The 20,444-nt window shown below is 38.9% G+C and overlaps 1 protein-coding gene across 1 annotated transcript in view; it reads right to left on the bottom strand.

Moving 5' to 3' along the window:
- LOC136675213 (autism susceptibility gene 2 protein homolog) overlaps positions 1–20,444 on the bottom strand; it is a 180,975-nt gene that overhangs the window by 62,128 nt on the left and 98,403 nt on the right. Inside the window, exon 4 of the mRNA XM_066651647.1 lies at positions 2,317–2,405. Coding sequence (XP_066507744.1) covers positions 2,317–2,405 — 89 coding nt within the window. The remainder of the gene's footprint in view (positions 1–2,316; positions 2,406–20,444) is intronic.

Below are 20,444 nucleotides of genomic sequence, written 5' to 3'. Positions count from 1 at the left end.
CCACCATGCTCAAGTTCAGTGTTTAGTATTTACAGGTCTCCAGAGCTATGTTAAGAATTTTTGCAAGAGTTTCAGCATTTATCACAAACCCTGCCATTGGAGGTTTGAGAATGTAGATGATTTAGTTTAGACCCTCGGTGTTAACATAAATAACCCAACTATTTTTCCTCAATCACAGTAATCTCAGATAATTACCTATTTTCATTTGAGCATGTGTGCATCCCCTTGTTACTGCATAAAATCCACAGTAATGCTATTCACAGCGTTTCTCTTTTTTTATTATTATTGAAGCTATTCCAGATCTATCAACTTTTTATTTTCTCACCATCTGACAGAGTACACCTGAAGAGACTAACACAATAGTTTTCAAACTTTATCTGCAATGCCTCCATTTTGTAGATGAGAATGTTTTATGACCCTCCACACACTGACACGTATGTACATGTGTACATACATAAATTTATGTTTAAAATAAGTACCACAGAGGATGAGGAATCCCAGCACAGTCTACACCTACCCAAAAAAACAAGCTTATCAGTCTTCTGACCCTTGCCTGTGCTGCATGCACATTCTGCCTAACAATTAGTGTATCTGATGCCATCCTTCAAACTGGTCTCAGCCAGTTGCTCCAATAGTAACATCACAACTCTACCAGCCTCAGTCAGTAAATTATCTGTAGGCAGAACATCACAAACACCACTCCAGTAGCTCAGCTTTGTTTTTGCCTGTACCATCTGCTCAGCTTTTAAATCAGCCATCAAGTCTTCTATCTGCCATGATGAGATACCAGGTAGCATTTATTGGTCAGCCAGTTCAATTCCATACCAAGCCTTCAGCTGCATCAGCATCCTGGCTACTAGACCAGCAATAGATATGGCCTGTATCTGAGAGGGACTTTACAGGCCCTGGACTATCCAGAGCCCATATCCTGAGATCAATGAGTATTACAAATAGAGTACATATGTGGCAACTGGTCCTAGAGAAAGCTTTTAGATTAATCACATTGTGTTATACAGGAGCAAAGCAAGACTTGCAATTGAAAATTGATCAAAAAACACCAGCTTTGAACAGTTGAATTGCTGCTATGTTAAATGTGCTGGATGAGAAAAATGATGATGCCAAAGCCTTTCCAAGTTTTTTTCTGAAAATAAACCTTGTTGTGGGGATGTGTACCACACTTTAAGGACCTGGGCTGGAAATGATGTCAAATGGCCATGTCAATCATCTCCTAAATAAAGGTCACAGTACTTATGGATAGCTTTTGTAGAACACCTGCAGGTGCAAGGTCATCTCTTTTAACCCTTGAGCTTGAACATTTAAAGACATAGCAGAATGTCTTAATGGTTTCATCCAAAATGGCACAGTGCAATTAGCCAGATATGACTGAGCTGAAGAAAAATAAGCAATATACTCCAAAGCAGCTACATAGGCTCTGACACGTTACATGGTCTACTCAATTAAACGTAAAGTAGAAGAAAAAAAAACAGTGCTGTCTATTCTGTAAAATATTTGAGCAGATGAAGCAGCAGAAAAATGATTCTCACTGTACAGTAGCCTATGTCTGAATGGCAAAGACTTCAAGACCAGGATGTGGTCCACTCTATCCCATCTAGCTCTTATTTGTCTCTTCCCTAGTGGATGTGGGGTGAGATTACTGATGCTGATTGGTTACCATTGCAACATCTAGGTGGTGCTGCATCTTGGTGATCGTTGAGACAACTCACTAACGTCCAAAAATATACAGTATCTAGTATCTAGAGTGTCTAGAAAAGCTCCATAGAAGTGTAATTATCAACATCACCAATTTGTTCTCACTGGAGCAGATGAAGTTCACTTGCTCCAAGCAGTTTGTCGAGACTTCAGTGATTGATTTGCAGCTGTCCACAGTGAACTTGGCTGAGAACTTCAAAATCCAGATGGACTTTCATCTCACAAAGCACAGCCATCCATATGCTATTTACTTATTCATGATGTACTGCTGTTCTGCAATGAGAAGTTAACTGTTCATTCCTGAGAGAACCAAGAGGTAGTAGATATGTTGGAATTGTGCATATCAAGGTAAAATTTGGTGACTTTTTAAGGTATACCATATTGCTGCTTTGTGCAAAAAGCACCGTCGCTAAAAGCAACTATCTATGCAGTAATGTCCGACAGAGACTTACGCAAAGCACAAATCTGAGATACAGAAATGCATGGATGGGGGATGTGTAACAACCTAGATGAGGTAGACAGATTAGGTGATCCTTGTTCATAGTCTATCATTTTGTCCAACACAATGTCAAACTCAGTTTGAGGTTCAATTGCTCAGTCTCCTACCAAGGCCACTCTTTCAACGAGCAAGTCCTCCCAGAGCCACTTCTTGGACCATCAATTATTGGAGTCATCTTATGGTTCCTGGCAGTACCCTGCAGCCATAAGTGGAAACATAAAAGCAATGTTTCATCATGTAGTTCTATTATCTGAGGACAAGTCATTGTTAAGGTTTGCCTGGAGCAACTTTTATAAAGAAGAACCTCCAGATGTGTACCAGTGGCAAGTTTAGCCATTTGGTACTACTTGCTGTCCATGCTGTGCGACTTTCACATTTGTTCTTCAAGAAAGACAGGAAGTCAAACATCATCAGAGATTGTATTCAGTGACAAAGATGGAGAGCATTGCCCTCTGTGCCTACCAAGGTGGACTTGCAATCACCACACCTGTGGCTCCAAGCTTCCTCCTACTTAATGCAAATAGACTGTTTTAGGCCATACATTTTGAAAGTAGGATGATGCCATGAGGAGCTCTTGGGGGATATCTTTAAATGTCTTACCACCCAAGCTGTCCACCAAACACTCTGGAAGAAAATGCTTTCATCCTTGCTTTGAAGCAATTCATAGCACAGTGATCTATTCCCTGCAAGACCATATCTTATCAAGTAGCAGGCATGCTGAAAGATGTGAAAGAATTATTCTCAGCTTTGAAACTTTGGAACCTCAGCTGCAGGAAGGCCTGGAAGAGCAGCAAATAAATTTACCACGGTGGCTGAGAAGTTTCAGCACAAGCTACATATTATTTAATTAATTTCACTAATTTCCTTGTCTGTAAATTGCATGTCAAAATGGATGCTGATTCATGCACTGCAAACCAAACAAAATATTCTGGCCTGGCCTTATAGATTAAGAACCACACTTACAGCATTTGTAATTGCACTCTCAGCATCTGCTATGGGACATTCTGTGCCAGAGCTACTGCAAGTCTGAGATCTCTGAGCATTGTTGTCGAGATCCTTTGCTAATTCAGCTTGTACTGCCTGCATAACATTGTGTTTCTTCTTTCCAGTAATGCTGCATGGCTACACTTTTGTTTAACCCTCAGGAGTTGGCACTCCCAGAATTTTTGTTTAACCCTCAGGAGTTGGCACTCCTAGAAAGACACTAATGCAACCCAGCGAGCTTTTGTTCTAAAAACATAATAAACATACCCCCAGAAACCTTAAAGGGTCTACTTTTCAAATATATGGAGGTTGTAGGGAAAAGTATTTTTACCTGGTTGTTATAAAATAGACAACTGGCACGTCTCTCTCTGAGACTCAGACTGTGACCCTTGATGGCCCACCCATTCATATTCATATGATAATAGCATGATAATCCGGCCGCTCTTATTGGACGATTACAACATATGAAAATGCTCGTTTTAGTCATATAAACAAATGCACATGGCTGTGTTTTCACACTGAGTGTGGAGCTCCAAGACAACATAGGCATGCAAGTCAACTACCTGAAGCTTAATTTTTGTGATTAGTAAATGAAATATAATAGACTCGTTTTTGTGCATCACATTTAGCGCTGATTAGTATAGATGCTACACTAGTTCAGTGTATATTCCAGATGGATTTCATGAAGCTGATGGTAAATTTTTTGTAAATTCATAGCAAAATAGAAGAAAAGCTAAAAATATCAGAAAGCTGTAAACACCAGTGTACAGATAACACCCTTCTCTAAAGAGATCAGAGCTCTAAAGAAAACGTCATAAATGTTCACAATGTGTTTTTTTCACTTTATATCAGCCCCCTTTGAAAACAGGTCTTTGGGAAGTCCTTTTTTAAAGTTAATTAAAAAAAAAACAGACATACATTCTTCTCTCACATTATTGTTGCTGGGTTTGTGCTGAATATTTTTACGTTTTTAGGTGAAATTTATTAAAATATCAAGGCATGTCAGATCACCTCAGATGTGACTGAAAGGCCTCAGAATCCAGGGGGTGCAACAAAACTTTGTTCGTTCAAAATTGGGCACCAAAACACACAAAAACACAACATGTGACTCAGAGAGGCTGTAGAATTTTTGAATTCAAGTTTTAAAACCATATTTAAAATAATCTGTCTTGATTAGTGAAGGTGAGGGGAAATGTTGCAGTACCTCATGAGTCAATTCAAGATGAGTCACAAAATTGCAAGTGGGGAAGACACACACACACACACACAGAACAGTTGTCATGGTTTGGTCCAATCATCCAATCAGCTGGCTATAGCATGCAGAAGAAAATCTCTGTCTACTACACACACACACACATACATGAAATTTTAAGTGACATTCTTTATAATACTCAAATTAATAAGCACACAATGGTATTAGTTAGATGACAAGTAGAACAGAAATAGTTGTGACCACCCAAACAAATGTCAAATTACAAATTGAGCCCTGCTTTTTTAAAAGGCTTTGTCCTCGTCTCCTGACAGAAGTAGCGCTGTCGGGCAAGCAGATACTCTATATTTCTGTGCACCAGTTTCGCTCAACTCACATTAAAGCCCTCGCTGTTTTATATATACTTTCAGAATATGGTGTTTCACAAAGTCTAACTTAAACCAAAAAGAAAAAAAAACACATGCCATTAATTGTTGTAATATTGTGAAATTGTTTAACAGAATTTACAATAAAGTTGGTCAGCAGAAAGACTGGAAATCTTTTCTTTGTCAAATTCTCAATCAAATATTTAAATGTATTAGCAAATGACAAATTCATGTTTTTTATTTACTTACTGCATTTATTGTTTGTTACAAAAAAACACAAATTTTCCTGAAATGGGGTTTAAAATTCAGAAAGGTCAAAGGTGAAAAAAGAATTCTAAGAATTCTAAAATATTACGCTTGTAAGGATTTAGTAAAGATTAAGTAAACTTATTTGAAGACTTTGTGTGTGCAAATGATTCATTTGAAATTTTAAAAATGTATTCATGCATATGACTAAATTTTACCTTCAAAGTAAGACCACATGCAACGATGTAGTGCACCAGATTATTTACTGCTTTTAAATAGGCGGTTACATTTATAAAAAGACAGAATTGGCCACATCAGAATGTAGCAACAAAAACTAAAATAAATTTTTAAAGGTTAGAAGAGCAAGCTTGGGACTGCAATATCACAGGTTAAATTTCCTGGACTACTATGAAAATATGGGGGCGGTGGGAGGAACAAAACTGTGTCTAACATCCAAATGCTTTCTGGGCTCTGGGTTGGCTGGTCAAATGCCCTCGAATGTGTGAATGTTTATACACTGACACCCAAGGGTTTAAAAGTATAGTACGGCTTTGCAATGATGATAAAACCATGTTAACAACAGAGAGCTGAAAGGACTATTGTGGTCAGGACCTGAGCCTTTTTCAAAGCTTTGTATGAACGGAGGCCTAAGGGCTGCTCCAGGGTCTGCTTTGAAACATGTACAGACTATGAACAAGCAAGCCTGTGAATGTATGTATTTGAGACAGACTGAGTGGATGTTGGATTTTGTATAACTGAAGAACACTAGCTGCAATGTATCCAATGCCTGAACACATCCTTTATACATTTCTGGCCCAGCTGATTCAAAGGTTAACAATATCCATCTTTTTCTTGCTTATCTTTATACCCAAGATAAAATATTCACATCCTCAAAATGCTGCTACAAAATGCATGAGACAACTCATTAGAACTCAGGGATTGGTTCAAATGTCTGTCTCAGATCAGTATCTGCAGATTAATACTAGCATTGACAAGAGGTTTAGACATGCCTCTGAGAAAGGTTAACCGATTTCACAACCCACTGTCTGAGAGATAAAAGTATAGAGATATACTTTTTTTTATAAAGATAAAAAAAAAGTATAAAGTGTTTGAGAGAGAAAGAAGAAAAACGAATGTAGCATAAAGCTTAGACTTACCTGTTTGTTATACTCGAATTTGACATAAAACCAGCTGGACTTAATCATGCTGCCAGTGTTTGCTCTGAGAGGATGTGAGTGCTGGCCTGGTGGAGAGCCAAGTGCTAGAAAGCACGTTCCCCAGAGAGGAATGATATGCAATCACAACTGAATGTCAGCTAAGGAAAACTGAAAAGTCTAAGCTAATACTAATAATAGCATTGCTGCTGTTGTGACTGCTGCTCTCTTCTGTCTGTGATTTCTCTCTCCAGTTTCCCTAAGTCGCTTTAATTCATTCACTATTTCACCCATTCCCTCCCTTCTTTGAATTTGCCTCTCTCTAACTCCTACCCTCCTTTGGCAGAATGACAGGACAGTTCCTCAAATGGCTTTAACGTGAGAATATCAGTTAGAAACAGGCCAAGAAACAAGAAGACATTTCAGATTCTAATCAGCTCATCTGGGCTTTATGTTTTCATTAACAATTTGGCAACTACATGTCATGTGCAATTATGGCATTTAGCAGATACCCAGAGTGGTTTCTAACTGTTAACCCCATAGCGCCCATGGGCTCATTTTCAATGGGGTTTTGCTACTCCTAATTAACACTAGACATCTTAGATTCTATATAAAGAACAATTGTCATTCAGGGCTTAAACTAAAGATGACAGTGGGGAAATTTTTCATTTGAGAAACTCAAAATAAAGAATCCATCCATTATCTGTAACCGCTTATCCAATTTTAGGGTCGCGGGGGGTCCAGAGCCTACCTGGAATCATTGGGCGCAAGGCGGGAATACACCCTGGAGGGGGCGCCAGTCCTTCACAGGGCAACACAGACACACACACATTCACTAAATAAAGAATCATTGCAAATAAATAAAAGACCCAATAATCATCTACTGTTTTAGGACTCAATAATAAATATTTATTGCAAAAACAATATTCACTGCATTGTTAGGTAAAAAGCAGCATGAGATAAGGTCCAAAATCATTCATAGGTCCCCACCAATGTCAAGAGCAAATCTTTCCAGACACAGGGTTGCTGCTCAAAGCACACAGCCATACACACACTTCACACAAGCACTTGAACAAAGACGCTTCACACATAATTGAGCTTAAAAGTGTCACATGCTAGTCTCAGGTAAGGGTGAGGGCGCATACCACAGGAAAAATTAAACAACTTGCACAGTCCGTTCAGTGATGCATATACACCTCATTTGCAAGTGAGAACAGAGCAACTACTGCTCTGGGGATTCTCCTGGATACACAGGCACCGATCTATGCCTAAAAGCATGCAGCATATAATGGTTTGAAAGGCTGAGTTTTAAAAGGTGGTGTGCTCCAAGTGTTGCCTAAACAATAAGTACAGGGCAGGGTGTGCTTGGTTTGGACTTTTCAGAGAACTGTTGAGTGTATACAGTAATCTGTGTGCAGGTAGTTGGATTACTTTGAAAAAAGAGATGGTGTTTACTGTGTGAACACAGTGTCTTTAAGTGTCACAGTGTTTTAAGAAAATGATCTTTAACCCTGTCGTACCAACAAGACGTCTTTTCCAAGGACTTTATTAGTGTCCTCTCAATGGCCAGCAGAGCTAGGCTGCTTAAACGGCCTTGGCCCATGTGAAGTGTGTCCGCCTGTGCTCCCACGGATCTTTAAACCAAAGGATCGCTGATTCACTCATTTCGCTGTCCATCAAAAAGGGATTCAGCCTCAGACAGATCATCCAATCATCATGCAGAAGCTGAGCGTCTGAGCCAGCCGAGGCCATCCCACTGCCCCATAGACCCCCAGAGACGCTGAGCGTCCGATGGGCGGGACAAAGCCCAGCATTTATCCAATGACTCGTCTCGTTTTGCTGCACTTCGCTGCTTCGCTATTGAACTCTGTGGACGCTCAGCGTCCTCACTGTTTAAAGCACTGTGAATGATTGAGAGGAAAGCCACATCTTTACCAGTGATAAGAAGCTGATTCTGAACAAAAGTCGAGCGCGTTGTAGTGCATATTTATTCAATGACATGTACACACAACAGTATATATTTGATCACTTATTTTTTTTACATTTTAGGGGAAGCTGAGCTTCTCTTGCAGTCTTAGAGCAATCGCCACTGCTAACAAGGTACCAGTAAAAGTCATATAGTGGTAAAACAATGTGTTACGGATAGCGGGGCGGACTGTTGGAGGTGGACGCAAACGCTTAAACACATATACTTTAATTTAACAAAACAAAGAAACAACACGACATAACTAGGAACATAGCAAAACCAAACAAAACAAGACTAGGAACTTAGCAAAACAATACCATACAATGCAACATGACTCAGGGAGTGAAACGAGAGCAAGAATGACACAAAACAACCTGACTGGGAAACAAACAATACAATACAATGACCGATACCAGGAAGTGACACAAGGGGACTTAAATACATCAACAGACGAGACACACCTGAAATGGATAACGAAGGTAAAGGACAAGGAGGCGGAACAAAGGCGGGACATGGGCGGAGACAAGGACAAATAAACAGAGCCATGTGTTAAATGAGCACATGGCTAGAAAAAACAAACACAGGATGTTACACAATGAGGGTAAATTTGTTAGTACGGACCACGCCCGTAGAGGCTGAAATGACGAGGTGAACTCAGAAGTCTTTGGGGAGGAGTTCAGGGTGGCTTATGAATGCGTATGAAGCTGGACCCCCCCATTGGATAAATGAATATGATAAAAGGGTGGAGACGGGGGGAGCAAGTTTAAATACAGCAGGCTTGGTGGGTTTGATAATGGCCAAATATATATATAATTCCCCAGAATATGGGGATTAGCAGGAATGAACCAGCGCAAAGGAGCGAGCTGATGTAGTGAAGCAGTCGAGTCGAGATCCGTCTCCTGAACTAAACAAAGCGAGTTTGTCCGATGCGGAAATGACATGAATTTGTGGGGTATATATAGGGCTGAGAAGAGGAGCTTGGGAGTGATCCTATAACTTAAAATCTAAATATGCTAAAGCATTAAGAGTTACAGGGGTTGGACAATGAAACGGAAACACCTGGCTTTAGACCACAATAATTGATTAGTATGGTAGGGCCTCCTTTTGTGGCCCATACAATGTCAATTCATCTTGGGAATGAAAAAATACAAGTCCTGCACAGTGGTCAGAGGGATTTTAAGCCATTCTTCTTGCAGGATAGTGGCCAGATCACTACATGATGCTGGTGGAGGAAAACTTTTCCTGACTCGCTCCTCCAAAACACCCCAAAGTGGCTCAATCATATTTAGATCTGGTGAAGGAAGGCCATGGGAGATGTTCAACTTCACTCATGTTCATCAAACCAATCTTTCACCAGTCTTGCTGTGTGTATTGGTGCACTGCCATCCTGATACACGGCACTGCCTTCAGGATACAATGTTTGAACCATTGGATGCACATGGTCCTCCAGAATGGTTTGGTAGTCCTTGGCAGTGATGCGCCCATCTAGCACAAGTATCGGTCAAAGGGAATGCCATGATATGGCAGCCCAAACCATCACTGATCCCCATGCTTCACTCTGGGCATGCAACAGTCTGGGTGGTACGCTTCTTTGGGGCTTCTCCACACCGTAACTCTCCCGGAAGGTGGACTCATCAGAGAACAATACATATTTCACATTGTGATTTGTGCTCCTTGCACCTTTGAAACCGACATTTGGCATTGGCATGAGTGACCAAAGGTTTGGCTATAGCAGCCCGGCCGTTTATATTGACCCTGTGGAGCTCCCGACAGACTGTTCTGGTGGACAGGAGAGTTGAGGTGCACATTTAATTCTGCCGTGGTTTTATGTTTTTTTAATACAATCCGGGTTAGCACCCGAACATCCCTTTCAGACAGCTTCCTCTTGCGTCCACAGTTAATCCTGTTGGATGTGTTTCGTGTGTTGCAATTAATGAAGACTGGCCACCAGGCTGGTCCAATTTATCAATGAAACCTACCACACTAAAATCACAGGTGTTTCAGTTTCCAACTCCAGTAGTTTCACTGGAACTAAGGTATTTATAAGAAATGTAAAGGAAGCATCACATCTTTTAAAGTGGAATGGTATGTTTGAGGGGACAATAATTGCTGTTTGTATGAGGCTGACACTGAACTTGACTTTGATGTTTTTATTCACTGTTTGAATTACCACAGAAACTCATTGGTAACTGGAGTAACATTTTTTGTAACACTTTTGGTAATGCAATTAGCTGTCTCCTGAATTTGTCCACTTTAGGTAATCCTAATCAGCAAAAATAAGTCAATGTTACCCCCCTATGGAGATGGAATAGAGCATTTCATCAACTCAGTTCATGCTTTTCAGTGTTTGGAGTTCTCTCTGTTGTTTGATAAGCTACAGATGCCTTTAATCTGCCATGAGTAGAAAGAGAAAGCCGAGCAAAATGGGAAGAGACACATTATTTTTTATTTTACCCATTTACAGATACTGGTTTTGATTATGCAACCAGACTGGAGAGCAAGCAAATGGTGACAAGAAATCCACCTGTTTTTGATTAAAATCATGAACATTAATTATTATATAAACTATAGAGAGTAGTGGTTGACCAATTTTGAGAAAATAGGCATCGGTTGATGCCTCTGTCACTACCTGATTTGCACAGATTTGGACACACATGCGCTGACCTTCACACATGTAGCTTTTAGCAACAAAGGGACTGTTTTTCAAAGCAAAGAAGAGCTTTATCTTCAAGAGTGAGTAATTTTAAACACACATAAACACGAGTTAGCCATTCCCCACTGTCCTTTACAGTTTTAAATAACTGGAGTACCGGCAAAATGTGTTTATATGTAACTGACTATATCTGTGTTGAGGTAGTCTTCTGCTTAAACAAAACGTGATGAATAACGATGTGATTTATACATAAAATAAAATGAGAAAATTTCAAATAGATTAACAATAACATTTACAAATTATTAAGTGTAAGTCCTAAATGAGCAGTTAATTCTATAACATTTAGACTGGACATATGATGATAATATTAGACTATTAAACCAATTAGATTCTTTCACTTCAGTTCTTATTGTAACAATGAACAATTTAAAATAATACAGTTATTTTAAACTGGTAATACAGTATTTGCAAAATATATGGACAGATTCTGCTTTGCCATTGTTCAAAAAGGCTACTAACAGGCATTAACACTCCTGATGATGGTTGGACTAATAAATGTCTGACAGCAAAAATGTTTTGTTTTACAACAGTCAAAAAGCATTTACAAGTGCATACTTGTCCCCCCAGTCTCTGCTTTTTATTTTGATTTTAGAAAGTTTGTGTGTGTGTGCATGTGTGTGTGTCTGTGTGTGCACATGCGTCTCTCTCCCTCTCCATGTACACCAGCTTGGAATAGTTAGCAAGATGCTGTGAGAACTAACAGTGAGGGTGGGGTCATTTATAAGGAGTCTAAAAGCTTTTGCTGTATTATGACTTGCTGCTCTTAACTGAGACTGTGATTAAAAACAAAGCTGTATCTACCATGTGCACTTCTCTAACATTCTGCAAGTGTTTACAAATTTTAGTTTTCTCAGAAACAAGGAGATTCTGGGCACTAAAACTTTTTTTCATAGACGTTTTTCTACAGAGTTTAGTTTTTTTTTTATTACTTATCTAATTAAATGGAGACAATACATGTTTTTGTTTTCCTCAAATATATTTTTTCTTTGTTAAAGCTAATAATACACAAGTGTTAAATAAATGTTCATTGAGACTAAAAAATAAAGAGATGCGGCTAGGATTAGGGTGCTTTTCATTCATAAGTTTTTATACAAAGTTGATTTTAATTGACCACGATTGTGAAAGTGTCCATTGGTGTGAGAGTGTGAGTGAATGTGTGAGTGTGTGTTGCCCTTTGAAGGATTGGAGCCCCCTCCAGGGTGTACTCCCGTCTTGCTCCCATGATTCCAGGTAGGCTCTGGACCCACCGCGACCCTGGATAAGCTGTTACAGATAATGAATGAATTAATGAATGATTTTAATTGCCCATGAACATTCATTTAGTTGATATGTTTTTTTATTTAAAATAAGTACACTGAAGAGTGCAGCAGATACATTGCAGACAATAATAGTGCTAAATAACTGTTCATTTATGGTCAGCAATTCTGTATCTCATTTATTATTATTATTATTATTATTATTAATAATAATAATAATAATAACAATTTTTTATTTTATCAGTTGCAACAAAAAACAAACAAAGAAAAAAAAGTTATGATATCAGGTTTTTTTTAATGAACATTCATTCATTCATTCATTCATTCATTCACTGAATGAATCACTGGGTGAAATGCAGGAATACACCCTGGAAATAGCACCAGTCCTTCACAGGGCAACACACACTCACACATTCACTCACACACTCACACCTAAGGATACGTTTGAGTCACCAATCCCCGTACCAATGTGTGTTTTTGGACCTTGGGAGGAAACACACGCAGAAACGGGGAGAACACACCAACACACCAAATTCTGCCAAATAATATATATACATATAACTTCAAATCCAATTTCCAGAATAGTTCTGTGCAAAACATAAATAAAAACTTAATACAATGATGTGCAAATCAGTTAAACCATATATTTAATTGAAAATAATAAAAAGACAATATTTCAGAAGTTGAAACTTGATATACTGGAGAGCCTAGTTCTCATAAAATAAGCATTAGCAGTAATAGTAAGAGTAAAGTAATAGTAAAGTCTTTTTTAACCTTCAGGGTAAAACAAAACAACTAAGAATTGTTGAATGTGTTAAGGTTAATTAATAATCTGTATTATACAACCTCAAATTAACATAGAATTTTGAAAAGATTACATGGTAACATACATATCAAAATTGATGCAAAATCTAGACTTCAGCTTTATCACACATGATGAGAGAAAATAAATGCCAATAACAGTATCTCCTGTAACACAAAGGAAGGTTTGGCATAATTAAGATACAGGAAATTATCTATTTTAAATGTAAAAATATTTTTGACAACTGTAAGCTGTAACTGGAGCTACATTCAGGATTGAAATTCAGGGAAATTGAGATTTCAGAAAAATTGTCCACAAACAGATAAGGCTACTAATCCTTAACTAGCCTCATAAAAAGAAATAAACCTTAACAGGGAGATGCAAGTTTAAACCATTAAGCCTTAAGTAGCATTAGCAAAATATTTATTTACTGTACATATGAACCACTCTAGCACTGCATTATGCTGAGGTTTTGAAGAGCAATTTATTAAAATTTTGTAAAATCAAATGACTGCTATGCCATTATTTACCTTTGTTTAATTTCCAGCACCCATGACACACCTGCCATCTGCAACTTTACTTCCTCACTGACAGTTTTTCATTCACCTCACTAGCCATGTTTTCATGCAGCCTGATTTTTCTTTAATAATCTGACAGATAATTTTTCAGATAATATTTTTTATCTGATTGAACAAGGTGTGTAATCCTTTAAATAACACATTAAATAGAAGAACAATAGACATGTAAACACCTTTATCTGATTGCACACAGGGTTATCTAATCTGAAAACGTACTGTGTATATTGTGTGCATGAGCTGATATAAAGGCAAAAGCAAACTAGACTAGGGATCTTGCAGTGTATTTTCTCTCTCTCTGTCTCTCTCAATGCAACTAATAGTCAATATACTCACCAAATTGCAACTGCCCTCTTGTAACTGCAAACGTCACCAAACAACCAGTGGAGCATAATTTATTTGGTTTGCGATAGAATTGAGTGCTGCTCTTTTTATATGCCAAATATGTCTAATTTTGTTTTGGGATCAAAAGTGAAATATATTTTATTGTCACTAATTAATATATTACTTTCATTAGTTAAAAGCATTATTAACGTGCTCTGAATTTGTTAACATGGTAAATATGTAGTTTAAATATCAATAGTTGAATACAAATACAGTTCATTTCAAAGCAGAATTTATATGCTAGAAAGTTGATGAGTTGAATTCAAAAGCAAAATAATTCAAATACATAATTTCAATACAAAGAACTTCAGTGCTAGAAATTAAAAGGCTTTAGAAATGTCAAAGTCTTTTGACACAGATTTGCTTCCATAGCAGAAAGATTTACTGCTCACGTATACAAGGACTGGAAAACATGGAAAGGAGTGATTGGGAGGAATGGCTGGTCTGACTCTGCCCTGAAGGATTGCCAATCTCACCTCAGAGAGAATTTCATATATATTCCATAGGAGATCAGGGAATGAAGTCCAAGAGCTCATGGTGGACATCAGCTGTAAGGAAGACCCTCAGACAGAAGATGAAGGCCTTTTGAGTCATGCTGGCTAGGTGATCTCTGAATTTAGCTGAAGGTTGCTGGCATGCAAAAAAAGGTTGCGTTATTGGCAGTTGAAGAGGCAAAAAAGGGTGCGTGAGCAGTTTGGAGAAGCCATGGAGAAAAACTATTGGGTGGCCACAAAGAAATTATGGAATAAAAAAAAATACTTTGACTACTCAGGAGAATATGGAGGGACATTGATCAGTGCTCAGGAAGGACTTTCAAGCAAAGATGAAGAAAAAATGTAGAATCAATCATGTCCATGGAACTGCTGACTAGCTCTTAAATATTTATTTTACTCGCTTATATGATAAGTTAGGACAGGGTACATTAATAAATGTTTAAGTTTCCACATCAGTATAAATGTGGCAGATTCAACTAATGAGATCATTTTCATCTGTAGTCCCTGGGCAGGCTATTACAAATTACCAGCCCTGACTTATTCATTAATTAAACACCTCAGCAAGTACTACAATTCATTCATTCATTCATTATCTGTAACCGCTTATCCAGTTCAGGGTCGCGGTGGGGCCAGAACCTACCTGGAATCATTGGGCACAAGGTGGGAATACACCCTGGAGGGGGCGCCAGTCCTTCACAGGGCAACACAGACACACACACGCATACACTCACACCTACGGACATTTTGAGTCGCCAATCCACCTACCAACGTGTGTTTTTGGACTGTGGGAGGAAACCAGAGCGCCTGGAGGAAACCCACGTGGACACGGGTAGAACACACCAAACTCCTCACTATGACACTACCTGCTGTGCCACTACAATACAACACATTAAAAATGTAAAGGCAGTACCAAATATAAATGAGCGGGTTTAAACATGATTGCAAATTTGCTCTAAGCCATATCCTTAGTTTATTTCTCAAGTTTGGCAATATGTTCTCTCTCTTAACAGAAAATTTTTCCAGTAATGTGTGGCTGTAACTGTGAAGATTGTTTGCCCAAAATTCCTATGTCGATATTTTACAACACAGTCCCTTCTGGTAGGTGTACTTGTTTCTCTGTTTATTCATGTTTTGACCAGCTTGTAAACCTGTATTTGACATAAAAAAAAGGTTAGGGATGTAGGTTGACTGGTAAATAAAGGATTTTATGATTTGGCCAGCTTTGTTTCACTTTACTGCAACTACTTTGTCGTAATTTCCCTTTTGTAATTTGCCTTCTTCCATTTCACCATGTTCTCTGTATAAGACCTGTTTCACCATGTTCTCTGAATATTGTCCTGAAATGGAAGGACCACTCTGGAACTCTTAACACAGTGCAGACACTGCACTTAACCTACAGTTTAAATTGTGACCCTTCTACACATCACTCATGAACAAGACTCCAAGACACCTAAACTCCACTTGACATATATTCTCACCTCCTACCTGAAAAGAGCATGCCATACTATTATGGGAGACTTGAAGGTGCTGATGATGCATAATGACTGCTTCAGACTCTGCTGCAATCTGTGCAAGTGCCTTCTGTATGAAGAAGCAAGAAGGAAAACATCATACACAAATAGCAGAGATGACACCTAATGAAGCCCCCGATGGAATGCCTCCTGTCCCAGACATTGCCTTGCCACCTTGTCCATGAATATTAGGAACAGGAGTGGAGGTAAGGCATAACCCTGACTAAGTAAAACACCCATAATTAAAGAAGTTTGACTTACTGCTGAGAACAGCTCACACTCAGAGTACAAGGACCAAATGGCTTAGCCTGAAACCCTGTACTTCTGAATCATATCTCAGAGAACAGAGTTATATGCCTTATCTTGATGAACAAAACACATGTAAAATGGAGTGACAAACACCCATGCCCCTGAGAAGTAAAAACTGGTCTATACTCCCATGGCCAGGATGGAATCTGCATTTTATCTCCCGAATCTGAGGTTTGACTTATGGATGGTTTCTTTTTTCTAGTACACTGGCACAGAATTTCCCAGGGAGGCTGAGAATTCTGATGCTTTAGTAATTGTCAACTGGCTCACCTGCCTTGAAACCAGTTATCTGCCCTCTATTCCCAGAATGCTTCTAAGTGCAGTTTTAAATAAATCCTAGATTGTTTATAATTTGTTTGACCAGAGGAGGATGGTTCCCCATTGTGAGTCTTGATCTTTCACCAACTTCTAGCATCTGTATCACACAAATGGCCACTCATAGTACAGTGGGAGAAGGAGGTTTTTCAGTCAGAACACACTCACCCTTTGACATTTTATGCATTGTGAACATTTGCTTGGTCTTATCTAAGACTTATACACTGTTTTGTTCACTATTGTTTTCACAGTTGCTATGGACATTGCATCATGTCACAATGCATGCTGGGAAGTGGACAATGTTGTTGGCTTATACCTTTGCTCCTCCGAGTGCTTATTTAGCACACTTCCCTTCAATCCATAGAGAAATGTTGCATCCTTTAGGATGGTATCAGGGATTCCCCTGAAGGAAAATGGTGAGGAGAAATTGCAAGGGCAAGTGAAAATCAGAATTAAAATGCAGGTATGATTCCTCCCAAGGTTTTTTCCTCCAGCTTCAAGGAAGCATTTCCTTGCCACTGTCACCTGTGACATTTACCTGGGGTAATTCATTATGAAATATCGAGAACTAACTATATAATATGTAGAATTCCCTCTGCTGAGTGGAACAACTGCCCATGAGACCTGACATGATGCTGTTCACCTCTCATGGAGCCTTCTGTTGCGTCAGAGTCTCTAAACTTCATGCCAACAACTGACTTATGAGCCTGGATTTTAAAAAGAACTGCTCATGGTTGACCTGCTTACAAAGACTTACATAAAGGTACATCCAAACCATGGCCTGTTGAACATTTGAAATTAAACATCACTCTTTGAAGTCATGCAAGTTGCTGAGCAAGAACTGAATGTGCAACAACTCATAGCTACTTTGTCAACACAAAGAAACAATTATATTTCAAGGATACCTGAAAATGGATAATAAGTGTTTAGATCAGTGTTTTGTGATTAATTTTGTGATTGACATGATCTAATTTCACCACTATATCTGTGCTATATCTACAGCATGCAACAAAAGTGCTTCCTCCTTTCACAGAAACATGACATCTCTCATTTTCCTGCTTCTACTATTTTGTATTCTTCCTCATTCCAACAGTATTTCCACAGATACAACGACTGATATTCTCCCTCTGCTTTCTGCATCACAATCTTGAGTGCTGTAACTTGCTCATTGGTCTTTTTCTACAGGCCATCAGTCCCCTGCAGATGATCCAAAACACAGCAGAACAGGTGGTCGTCTTTCTTTTTAAGTTCAATCATTTGATTCCACTGCTACATTCCCTTCACTGGCTTTCAGTTGATGTTTGCCTTAGATTTAATATCCTGATACATGGCTCCTGTCACATGTGCTTGGTTCTGTGTTGTGTTTTGTTTCCTGTTTGTGCTCTCCTCATCATATGATCTTCTTGCCCTCATGTTCTCACTGGTCAAGTGATACCATTCCCTCATGTTTCTAGCATCACCTGTCTTGATTGGTTCACAGGTGTTTCTTGTCTGAGGTGTCTTTTTATAGCCCGTGTGTGAGTTTCCTGGTCTGCTTCATGTTGCTGTGTTTGTTCTGTTTGTTGGCTTTTGTACTATGTTTAGTGTTGAGCCTCTCTGTTCTCCATTAAGTTACCCTGTTCAGTTTCTTAGCTCTCCATTTGGCCTCTAGTTTTTATTTGATATTTAGTCTCTTGTTCTATTGTTGTCACTTGGGTTTATTTATTTTTATTATTATTATTATTTTATATTTTATTATTATTATTTTTTTTTGTGCAATAGGTAGTGTTGCTGTTATACAGCTCCAGGGTCCTAGGGTTGTGGCTTTCAGCCCTGTCTCACTTGACTGTCTGTATAAAGTTAGGTATTCTCCCCATGTCTGTGTGGGTTTACTCAAACAGTAAAAAAAAAAAAAAAAAAAAAAATCATTGGTAGATGGCTTGTCGATGCAAATGTGTCCATAGGTGAGTGTGGTGTTCCATGTAATGGACTGGAACCTCATGTTCCTGCTTTGCCTAAACTGGATAAGTTGTTATAAGCAATGGATGAATGCATGTTTATAAAGCCAAGTACAGACTAGCTAAAATATGCAATAACCTTCACTCACCATCTTAAGTTTTGGTGTTTAATCTGAGATTCTGATGTCAACAGCTTTGTCTGGAAACGAGTCAAGGTAATTCAATGATTTATCTCAGAGTCCAAGTAAATAACCAGGGTGTGTTCCTGTGTTGTGCCCAATTATATCAGGTAGATTACAAACCATGATCAGGATGAAGTAGTTGTGGTAAATTCATTCATTTGTTGTCTGTAACTGCTTCTCTAGTTTATGGTCAGGTTCACAAACGTGGAGATTCGCACATACCATGCCTGTCCATGTGGAGAGGACTCAAAACATACCCCTTTGTAATGGCTAAGAGAGTACAGTTCTGGCTGTACTCTCTAAATATTGTGCATTAATGATTCATACGTATATTGTACTAGGCTACTCTATTGTGTCCTACATAGTTTAGAAGATGAGTGATTGTGTGAGGTTGTCTCCCCCTTTGAAAGATTGGCTCCTCCTCCAGGATGTGTCCCTGCTTTGTGCCCATTGATTCTGGGTAGGCTCCAGACCCACTGTGAATGATGGCACAATGAATGAATGAATGAATGAACAGCAGCAGTTTAATTCTATTAAATAATTATGTTAAAGGTCTCTTAAAGTGTTTATAACATCCTCCTGTTTCCTCTATAATACAAATAACTAAAAGACTGAGGAAACTAAAAATGTTATATCTTAAACTAACTATTGTTCTTATTTTAAAAAGCAACATTAGAGGGAGAGACAAATTGTCAATGGAGAAGTGGGAGAGCCTCAGGTGTATAGTTCTGGAGGAGTCCCAACCTCCGGGGAGTGGGAGGCAATCATTATATGTAAGGTTTCTGTAGGGAATATGAGTAGAGACAGGCCTAAGTGTGGAACTCATTTCTTCTCTCTGGGCAGCAGGAGACTTGGACGAGGATAAGACCAACTGCCAGACAATAACGTGGAAAAATTCCACAAGCTGATGACTTTCAGGCACCGGAGAGAGTGCCAGCCCCTCACTCAGCTGGCCCCGCTTCCTCTTTCCCTCCCCTTAACAGGCTCTCTCTTCTGAGCTTCGCACGCTCACCTCCCTCTCTCTGGACAAATCCCAGCTGGAGATTTTTTAGTGAGTGGGGAATCAGATAAAAGAGAGGAAAGGGAGATAAACAAGTGTAATTGATGGCAGATGAGAGGAACTAGGAAGTGCTGAACTAGGAAGAGATAGTGGAGATGCCCGAGGGAGGGGCAAGCCAACACAAAACACACCACTTAAGTGCACCAGTTAATTTCTCTGAGATAATATTTTAGTGTTCTATAAGGGACAAGGCAAATTGCTGAGGCTTCACAAACATTGTAGACTTTGCTGCAACCTTGACTTACAAACTTTTTTCAGGCATCACACTGCTGCTCAGGAGTTTTTTTGGAGGGGCAAGCACCACTTAATACTTAGATGAAGAGAAAACGGTAATACTTCAGTTTGATCGTTGACCATGATTAATTTATCATACCATCTATCATAATAATACAGTGTTCTTTATAGTATGTATGTATATGTATATATACATATATATATATATATATATATATATATATATATATACACACACACACACACACACACACAGGGGTTGGACAATGAAACTGAAACACCTGTCATTTTAATGTGGGAGGTTTTATGGCTAAACTGGACCAGCCAGTCTTCATTAATTGCACATTGCACCAGTAAGAGCAGAGTGTGAAGGTTCAATTAGCAGGGTAAGAGCACAGTTTTGCTCAAAATATTGCAATGCACACAACATTACGTGTGACATACCAGAGTTCAAAAGAGGACAAATTGTTGGTCCACGTTTTGCTGGCACATCTGTGACCAAGACAGCAAGTCTTTTTGATGTATCTAGAGCCACGGT

The sequence above is a fragment of the Hoplias malabaricus genome, chromosome 18, assembly GCF_029633855.1.
Source record: "Hoplias malabaricus isolate fHopMal1 chromosome 18, fHopMal1.hap1, whole genome shotgun sequence".
In the NCBI taxonomy this organism is placed as follows: Eukaryota; Metazoa; Chordata; class Actinopteri; order Characiformes; family Erythrinidae; genus Hoplias; species Hoplias malabaricus.
Note: the sequence above shows the minus strand (reverse complement) of the source record. Positions and strands in the feature narration are given on the sequence as shown.